This window comes from Geospiza fortis, unplaced genomic scaffold (assembly GCF_000277835.1).
Source record: "Geospiza fortis unplaced genomic scaffold, GeoFor_1.0 scaffold405, whole genome shotgun sequence".
In the NCBI taxonomy this organism is placed as follows: domain Eukaryota; kingdom Metazoa; phylum Chordata; class Aves; order Passeriformes; family Thraupidae; genus Geospiza; species Geospiza fortis.
In genome coordinates this window covers 1280997-1291474 of record NW_005054415.1, presented here as the reverse complement: position 1 = coordinate 1291474, position 10478 = coordinate 1280997, and the positions used below count along the sequence as shown (strand labels likewise).

Genomic DNA, 10478 nt, shown 5'->3' with positions numbered 1-10478 from the left:
CTCCCTTTTGCTAAGAGTGTTTTTTGGTTTCTCGGGCCACGCAGGGTAGTTTGCACGGTCTGTGGTGATTGCACGGTTGGCTGTGGAGGTCTCTGCGCTGGGTCGGAGCCCGGAGCGGGGCCGGGCCGGGGCGGCCCCGGCGTGCGGAGGCACCGGAGGGTTCATGCGCAATGGGGCCAGTGGCACTTCGGGGAAGTGTGATTTAATCGAGCTTTCTTCCTTCCTTTTTGTAACACCCACAATGTGCCCGCTAGCAGAAGGCACAGACATCTTTCTGTGCGTTTCGGAGAGGCCAGGCGGGCTGTGCGCGGCCCCGCTCGGAGCTCAGGTGTGCAGCAAGTGAAAAACTCCGCGATTCCCAGGTGGGTGCTCCGGGGTTTGTGATGCTTCAAACCCAGGGCAGGAGCTGGAGCAGCACTCACCCCTGTGCGGAACAGGATGAGTGTCTAGTCAAGATAACATCGTGTAATTTATTGCAGGAGGGTTGTGCCGGTTTCGATTTTTTTTTTTTTTTTTAATAAGGAAAAATAAGTAGTAGCTTAGATAAAAGAGCTTGCCATGAGTTTTAGCTGTGAAAACGAACTGTTTGCACGAAGTGCAATTAGTATTCAAGGTACATATATTAAGGCAGAAAACTTGTGTGTCATAACATCCACTTCTGCGTTCTTCTGTTTACAAGTGTGTTATGTATCCTGGTAAACAATTTTAAAACAGTATATATGAATAAATAAATAAATAAATAAATAAATAAATAAATAAATATGTATGTATGTATGTGTATATGTATATATATACATACATACTCATATATATATTTATGAATATAAAACGATGCACATACAAAGGGTTTTTTTAATGTAAACACAATTTTTCTTATAAAGTTATCTTAACTCATATCCAAGAAACAAGTTGTCATTTAAATCTGTTTGGCCTTTTTCAGATTCCTCATTTAATCTACTATACATGCTCTTGTGATATATGCTCTTTTGTGATTTTCAAAAAACTGAGCAGTTAAACAATAAGTAAGTGGCTATTCTTCATGTTCAAAAGCAGATCATAAGGAGGACTGAAGAACAGTAAGAACTTTCACTCCAAGAATAAGAGCTTCCATGATGCTTTCATTAAGGAGGATGACAACATCTGTACACTTACTTGTGCAAACCAGCCAAAGGATAGGTTTCTGTTAGAGGAAAGTGGTTTGCACTTCCATTATTTCCAGTGAGGAAAGTAATTTCTTTTCTTTTTATAGCCTTGCAGCTTGCCAGAAATCAATAAGTCTGCTGAAGGAGTTTCCTCACCTCTGTATCCAGCATTGCATAACTGTGGTAGATGAGTAGAGGCAAAATGACATGTAGCAACAACCCTCCTAAAACCTCCCATTGCTTAATAACTACTGCTTGGGCATTATATTCTTGTAAAACTGTCTTGTTCTGTTATTTGGTTTTCACTTGTTGACTGAACTGGGAGCAACACTTTGCTCATGCTAAGAGAACACAGCATCTTGGCAAAGTTGTTAGGGTGTTCTTAGAAATTTTTCAACTTCTTGTGTAACACAGTGGTGCAACAGGCAGGTTTTGTTTGTTTGTTTGTTAAAAAAAAAAACAACAGCAAGTCCAAGAACATCCTTAAATGTGGAGATATTTAAGCAGCAGAATGGCCAATGTGGTCTATGGAGTAGGAGTATATTGTATTAAGCATTTTGTCAGTACATGGTAAAATAGTGGTCCTAGCAGAACAGATCTAAAACAGCACAGTGTATCTAGGGTAAAAGAACAAGTAAAAGGAGAATACCTCTGTATAATAATTAAAAAATTCAGATCTCCTCCCACCAAGCCGTTGTCAAAGTCAGTTGTTTTGCTTTCACAGTACAGAGACAAGTCTCTGGAGGGAACCTAAAACTGTGAAATATGATAAAAACTTTATACTATTTTAGATATCACCCTATTTTGTCCTACAGGTTGCGATTAAGAACAGACAATAAGTTTTTGAGTCCTGAGAACAGTAAATTTTAGCAGTGTAACGAGGCTGCTGGTTATACTAATTATCTCAAAGATTTTTAGTTCATCTGAGCTCATACTTGGAAGCTTGAGGGCAAAATAAAAGGAGGAAGAAATCTGCCCACACTGAAGTTCATGATAAAATTCTCATAGGTAAGAACTGAGTTCCCCATCTAATCTTATTCAACATAACTTCTTATGGGTTTCTTATTTGATTTTAAGCTGACAGAAAAACATCCAAACATTTTCACTGGTAACAGTAATAGGGATGGTTCTGTGCTGTGTAGATATTTCTGTTTATTACTTCAGTTTTTATGAAGTTGCACTGATACAAGTTCACAGAGAACAAAGAATGAAAAATAAATTAATAGAATGAAAACAACAGAATTAATAATATATGAAAATTGCCAAAGTGGATCCCCTAAAGGCGTGGTACTAAGAAATCTCACAGGGTTTGTAATCTTTCATTGATAGCAAGAAATGGACCAAGATTCACACTGCACAGCAGAAAGGGAACTGTTGGAAGCTGTAAGCAGAATTACTACATCTTCTACCACAAGTCCATCTGATGAAGAAGAAAATGAACCCAAAGCTGAAATTTCATGTCAAGTGAGAAGAGAAAACCCAGAAAAAGATGACACGCAAGGTTGATGCTATCCTTTAATTTCATTTTTCATCTAGCTGTTTATGGTGTTAATCTTTTATATTAAAATTTTGCTTCTTTATTGCAGCCGTGGTTCAAAGCTGTACTGCCATACTCCACTGAAAAAAGCCTTGAGTACACTTGTAGTAACAATGTAGCAATAGTAAAACCGGCGCTCATCCTGGTGTGTGTATATACACACACAGATGTTTCCTTTAAATGCCTCCTGCCTAAAATGTATCACGATTTAATTTACACGCCAGGACTGAAAGCAGCGATCACCAGATGGCTGATTTTGGGAGTGCCCTTTCTGTGCACCACCAATCTGAGCTCCCTGGCACTTTCAGCAAGGACACCAAACTGAGGCCCATCTCCAGGAGGCAGCTCTCACATGCCTTTAAAGAGGCTGCACTGAGCATTCACCATGCCTAACAGTACTCTCATCTGTTATTAAATAAAATGTTATGTATAACCCTAAATATATATAATCTCATCAAGGTTTTAAATCTGGAAGGATGTCATAAAAACCACCTCTCCTAGGAAATAGATGCTTTGAGCCAAACCCCCAAGGCCTTGATAATTGAAACTGTATGGTCAAATGATTAAGAACATGAAAGAGTACTGTGGTGCCTTTACAAGTCTATTTCTGCATATTCCATTTCTTTTATCCACTTATCTAGCCTATATGGCCCCTGATGAAATCTATTGTCAGTAGATTTCAAAGACAGAGAAATCACCTTTTTGAAATTCTACATCAAATTCTCCTGTAAGCAAACTCTCAAACCAGCTGTCTCATATTTTTATATGTGCACACAAATATATATACATATATATAGATATATTTGTGTGTGTGCGTGTGTATGTGTGTGTATATGACTGCGGGAAGAGAGAAAGGGGAAAGGAGGGAGGTATAGATATAGATATATAGATATATAAAAATAAGTATGTGTATGTTTATACATATATATATATATAACATATATATAACTGAACTGTGCCATCAGTTCAGCTACAGGAGGAAAAAAAAAAGAGAGAATGTGGGAAATTCTCCTTCAGCTGAGCTGGTTATCCAACTTTGAGGTTAGGATATTCATGTTTCTTCAGCTTTCTCCTGCACAAACCTCACCTTTGAGTAGAGTCAGTTTTTGAATATATGTCTGAATTTGCAGCCACACTGTATTATCTCATCCATTTAGCAACAAAGAAGCCTGGAGAAACATCTGACTCAAAAGACTCAGTCAATGTTTCTTAGGGCTACTTCTGGGATGATGAAGAAAATCTCCTGCTCAGATTGCGCCCTAGGTTACAACCTTGACATACAATATTTCGTGGCAGTATGTTCTCTACAATTTTGTATTCAGCAGGTGATATCTTTTCTTTCAAAATTTCAGACCCTAATAGCTCTCCTCAAAGCATCTGTTCCTGTCTATTAGCAGTGAAATTTTATTTTATCAGTCTTTAGGTTTTGCTGTTACAGCAACAGAAAATCTAGGCTGTCCTTTCACAACAAATACATAAAAATTTTCTTTCCAAATGCAAAGAATATAATCTGAAGTACTAAATATATTTGTTTTAGATTGCAGTGCAACCCTAAGTCCCAACTCTTCGATGACCACTAAGGAGCTTCAGGAATACTGGAGGAATGAAAAACGCCAGTGCAAACAAATCAAACTCCTTTTTGAAATCCCATCAACCAGAATTGTAGAGCACCACTTATCTAAATATGTGGTAAGCTAAGAAATGAATATGGAAGAAGATCATTAATTTTCATTCAGTCTGCAGGGGTCTGCACAGCACACAGCAGGCCTCACTACATGAAAGCCTCAGCAAGGGCCAAGTTTTGCAAGCCAGGATCACACTGAGCAGAACCTGTTCTCACTGATTGTATGGGCCTGCCTGGTGGAATCTGCATCTAAAAAACCCCTCTGACAGTCAGTTCACAAAATCTGCTGCAGTGGAAAAGTGTTATCAAACAAATTATTATCTTGAGTATCCTTAAAACACAGAGTTTTGTCAACATTAAGAAAATTCACACAAATGTAAAAATATCTGTATATTTACACTGCCACTGAGCTAGCCAGCTGTAGCAGCTGCAGTGCATTTGTATAACTTCCACATCAGAGGTTTCTCTTAGCACAAGTGCAGAATTCTTTGATGTTGACAAAGTCTGAGACATCCTCCAGCTAGATGACTTGGGATCGTTCCCCTTCCCTACTTGGAGCTCCCTTAGGTGGCATATTTCTGTCATATTTTTAAGATGAAACATGAGTATGAGGAGTGGGAACAACCAAGTAGGTTGGATTTTTGTATCTTTTTCCCAGTACTGACACTTAGCTTTTATTCCTGATTCTGCTCCTGGCCTTCAGAAGCACTGATCTAGACCGAGTGCCTTTTAGTACTCCTGTGAAATTCAGAGAGGGATGATTTCCTTGTTTGCTACAGTCTGTGAGATCTGTAGATGAAAAATGCCAAGAATCAGCATTGCTGATACTGGGTGATCCAGTTTGGTAGAATTTGAAGCAAGTAAATGTTTTGGAGACTGCCCTTGCATCTTGTTGCATGCTGGACACACTTACTTAATTGGTGCTTTTCTTACATACACCCCTGAATATTCAGCTTCTAAATAGCTAGAAATTGGTTTTTGGTAACTGCATGAGAGCAAGAGTATCATTCAGCATATGTGCAAATAAACTTAGTCATAAGTCACAAGCCTAGGCAAAAAGATTTACATTACAACAAAACTGAGCCAATTTGAATGACTGTTTAATTATGTGCTACTTCTTACCTTTTTCATGCACACTCCACAAATGAAAAAACAAGTACTTGTAAATTATTCACTTAGCTGCCCTTGATAAAATGATAGCTTTAAAAAATTGCTCTTATGATTGTTTTAGAATGCATCAGGCATGTATACACTTTTCAGCAGGGAGCAGGACAAAGTATAGGAAAATGTCACAGTGCTTACAAATGAAAAGAGATCAGAGAAGTCAGCTCAAATTTAGAAACCTTTCAAGTGCCTGTAAAGATCATTTATGAAGATTAAAAGAGAGAATTTCTCTTTAAGGAAAAGCAAGGAAGAGAATCAGACAGGCATAAGTACTGGTTTGCAGCCTTCCACAGCAGCAGAGAAAACAACTGGCATGAGCAAACCCCCTCCAGCTCCTGTGTAAATTAATGGGCACAGGGTGAGGTTGGATGTGAACATGGTCACCATCCAAGAGGCCAGCAGTCTGTGTCCCTAGCTGGTGTCTGGTGACACAGTTAAACTGGCCCCCCGTGGGGCCACCATGGTTTACATGTTAGGGAGTGGTCCTTCCTCAGCATCACTTCCTCAGAACCAGAAGAGATTATTTGGACAACACAGCACAGAATTTTGCAGCTATTTGCCCAATACCACATTTATTATGGTCTTTTTGGGGCTAGTGAAGAGCTGAGGAAGACGTGCTCTTGAGTACTGTTAAGTGGGGCAGCACAGCTGTTAGCTGCTAGTGAAGGGCTTTGGATAGCAGATTGCTGTAGAAATTTTGCTTTTTTGGTATTATTTAAATGTGAATTAAGTTTGAATACGGGACAATGATTTAGAGGAGAGAAAAGTATTTGGAGTTGCTCCATCTTATTTTTGCACACATCAGATATATTGCCAAATACTCCCTCTTCTTTCACAGCATTACTAACACCCCAAATCCCTAGGAGTGTCTTCTACAAAGAGCATTTCTGAATATTATGACCGATGTAAAATAGATTACATTCAATATTAAGTCTGGGAAATCCATTCAGTTCACTGAAAATGATTGATTGCAGCAGCCATGGCTGTTATAAACAAAGTACAGCTACAGAAATGCTTCGTGAGTGTTTTCATGTGCTTCAATCTGCTGCTATTTGCTTTCCCAGCACCTTGCAGGATGGGATCTGTTCGTGCTCTCTTTACGTACAACTTACTTACGTGCTAAGCCTAAGCCTGGTGACAGAAGTACAGAACAGCAGGAGGAGGGAATTTTTAGTTTGATGGCTGCAGATCTCTCAGGTCTACACTGAGCATGCACTGTAATCCCAGGCAGTAACTGATTTAGCAGCACTGCCATGGGAGTACACGGGATTACACACAGAGAATTGGTGCAGGAGTGTTTCAGCTGGAGGACTGAACAAACACAAAGTGTGCTTTGCAGACAAAATCTGACTGCACTGGGGCTAGAATGGTCCCTTCTCATGCTTATTTTTTCTCTTTGATTGTGTTTAGATGTATAAAATCATCATTTTGCAAACAGGGAGTTTTGACAGCAACAAGTCTGTAATTGAACGGCGTTATTCAGATTTTGAGAAACTGCACAGAAATCTGCTGGAAGAATTTAGCGAAGAACTGGAAGATGTAACCTTTCCCAAAAAAACTCTAACAGGAAACTTCACAGAAGAAATAATCAATGAAAGAAAATTAGCCTTCAAGGACTACCTGAGACTCCTATACTCTATGAAATACATCAGAAGATCAAAAAAATTCATTGACTTTTTAACAAGGCCGGAGCTTCAGGAAGCATATGGTTGCCTGCGGGGTGGCCAGTACACCAAAGCTTTGGAAATCCTTTTAGAAGTCATTGGGCTGCAGGAAAGGCTGACAAGAGGGAACCCTGTTGCAATTGTCCCTACTCTCTGTGCCATCGTGGTGTGCCACAAGGACCTGGAAAACCCAGCAAGTGCCTTTGAATATGGAGAAAAAGCTCTGTCTCGCCTTTGTGTGCACACCAGCCACAGGTATTACATGCCGCTGTTAGAAACAATGATCACTCTGGCATATGAACTTGGCAAGGATTTTCTGTCTTTGCAAGAAAAACTGGAAGAATGGAAGACAAAGAAAGATCCCATACGGGTTTTTACCCTGAAAGAACTTGCAGTTCGGGAGTACGTACGATGAACACAAGAAAAAATTAATGAAAGAGAAACTCTTGAAAGAATGAGAACTGGAAATTACCTGATTGGGTTGCATAACATTGTATTAATAGGAAAAAAAATTAAATATCCTCTATGTTCAAAGGGACATTAACATCTATGTTGGAATATATTATATCTACTGTACGGATATGAGGAGTTTCCGAGGAGCACTTTAAGGTTTCTTGAAGGAAATGTGCAAGAAAATATTCATTTATGATTTGGTTATTTTGAACATAGCTTATTTTGTGTGAAAAGTCAGAATAAGAAAATACAATTAATAAAGAACTTGAAAATCTACAGAATGAAGCATTACTTGTTCATGTGGAAACTACTTCCTTTCAAGAAGAAAAAGATCTTCTCAGTAGATGCAATCTGAAGGGTACATCCTCAGGCACTGAATATAGTTTTTTACTCCTCCAGCTGAGGCCTGGTCAAATGACACTTTTCCATTTCTGAGGATGATGGAGTTGGTCCTGTTCCCACTGAATTCAGCTGCTGTGGGCAGGAGGAGGGGGAAGTTTTACAATCAACTCGGGTGGGAGCAAAACATACAAGTGATGATCATTCCATCGCAGATGAGGAAGTACACTTCATGTCCCTTTTCGAACTAACACAGTTTTTTTTTACTTTCTGCACTGAAGGCACATTCTTGTTTGCTTGTCTGCCTTGGTAATTTCCCTCCCTTTAAGGTCTCTCCCATACACTTAACTTAACAATCTGGTAAATTAATTCTCATAAATATTGTAATTAGCTTGTCATTATCTAGCATGGGTCATTATTCTCTGCTGAGCATAGTCCACTGAGTACTTTCAGCCCTGGACTTCTGTTACAGATACTACCTGCACCACAATGACATTGTGTATAAATTAGGAATAACTGTATTAATTTATCTCCCCAAGACATGAAAGATTCAGCTAATTGGAAGTGCACTGAAGCTGAAAAACTTTGTTGTGTATTGTTACAAGAAGGATGTCTTGAAAAAAATACAGAATAATAGGACTGTCTAGGGTGGAAAGTTAATATTTTAAGTAGCTATTAAAAGCTAGGCATTAAACACAAAATACATGGATTATTTGTTATTTGACAATTATTATTTTTGCTAGTTATACAGAAGTAATAGAATTAAGAGTAATTAATTAAGAGACTTAAGGGCTAATCTTCTCACAACATAGCATATTGCAGGACAGTTAAAACGGATCAAAGGTAACACCTTCTTAGAGGATGTATGAATCAGTAACAAAGCAGTGAAGAAAAAAGCGTCTGGGGTCTGCATCACACCCAGGCAGTTTCAAATTCAGGCAGAAAGGAAGCATGCCCTTCACACTGCTCTAACTCCACAACAGATTGTGATGAAAAACCAAAAGAATTGGAAAAAATTATTTCCTCCCTTTTGCCCCCTCCCATCTTTGTGTGCAGCATCTCAGGCACAGTTTTCTTGGATTCCGCTTGGTTTCTATGGGATGGTCCATGAATATCTACCAGCCTCTTTATATGCATGTGAGAGCTGCCTGCTTGAGATTGGCCTCAGTTTGGTGTCCTTGCTAATTGCCAAGGAGTTCAGATTGGTGATGCACAGGAAGTACTACTTTCATTCCTAGTGTATAAATTAAATCTGTGATATATTTTAGGCACAAGGCATTTGAAAGGAAACATCTGTGTGTATATACACACCAGGATGTGCATCTGCAGGTTAGGGTTAGGATTGGGTTAGGGCTATGGTTAGGGTGAGGGTTAGGGTTAGAGTTTGGATTAGGCTTAGGGTTAGGTCATTAGGGTTAGGGTGAGACCTTTCAGGTTAGTGTTAGGGTTAGGCCACTAGGGTTATGGTTAGGATTAGGGTCAGGGCCATTGGGGTTAAGGTTAGCACTACAGTTGGGGTCAGGTTTAGGGTTAGGCCATTAGGATTAGACAATTAGGACTAGTCTGTTAGGGTTAGGTTTTTGTGTTTTTTGGAACCCTAACCCTAGGTGTAACCCTAACCCTAGGCAGAGCAGTAAAATCAGCCTTGGCAAGGGCTGGTTCAAGGGAGAAAGTTGTGGAGGAAGCCATGTCTTGGCAGTATTGTGTTCCCCTTGGGATGCCTTTTGCAGCTGCAGGGTCCCTGGAGCTCTGGGCTCTGTGGTTTTCAGAACCCTAACCCTAGGCAGAGCAGTAAAACCTGTCCTGGGTGCTGTTTCCAAAGAGAAAGCTGTTGAAGTGGCCATGTTTTGGCAGTTTTGTGTTCCCCTTGGCATGCCTTTTGTAGCTGCACTGTTCCTGGAATTTACCTGGATTTTATCTGCCACAGACTTTGTCTTCAGTCAGAAGAGGGAACTTGAACTTAATCTCTGTGCCCCTATTTCCTCCCACAGTACTTCCCCATAAAGTTTCCTCATTCAGGTTCCCTGTACTCACGGAGGGTGGCTGGAGTCAGTCTCCAGCTGAAGGTCTTGAGACCCAAGCTCTGCTCTTGGCAGTGTCCCAAGCCCACTGAGTGACTTTGATCAACTAATCAAATCTCAGATTTTTTTGAATACCAATATTACTTTGTCTTCTTCTATAAAACTACATTTTACTTATATTTTAGCAGTACATTCCAACATATCATTTTCCCCATTTTACAGCTGGGGGAATTGTGGTACAAGTAAGAGAAGTGATTTTTCTCAAAGTCTAATGCAGTGGTCTGGAGACCACACTGACTGCCTGAAGAAATACTGAAGCACAACTGGCATCCCAGCTTTGCAAAAAGAGATGTGCCACAGTTGTGTGTTCTTAAGTACTTCTTGCATGAACAGTCACAACACAGCTCCACCTGTGCCTGCTGTCATACCCCTGAGAAAACTGCCTGAGGTGTCAATGCAAGAGAAAACATTTCTGACTAATTAATATATTTGAAGAACTATTAAGTGGTTGAATAGCACAAATATTTTAACACT

General features: G+C 39.7%; 1 protein-coding gene across 1 annotated transcript; it reads left to right on the top strand.

Annotated features, from left to right (window-relative positions):
• The first annotated feature begins 252 nt into the window (after positions 1-252).
• SNX20 (sorting nexin 20) lies at positions 253-7768 on the top strand. Its single transcript, XM_005426443.3, has 4 exons — positions 253-362; positions 2472-2643; positions 4217-4368; positions 6878-7768. The coding sequence occupies exons 2-4, from the start codon at positions 2478-2480 to the stop codon at positions 7544-7546; spliced, it is 987 nt and encodes a 328-aa protein (XP_005426500.1). The 5' UTR covers positions 253-362; positions 2472-2477; the 3' UTR covers positions 7547-7768.
• The last annotated feature ends 2710 nt before the right edge of the window (positions 7769-10478 follow it).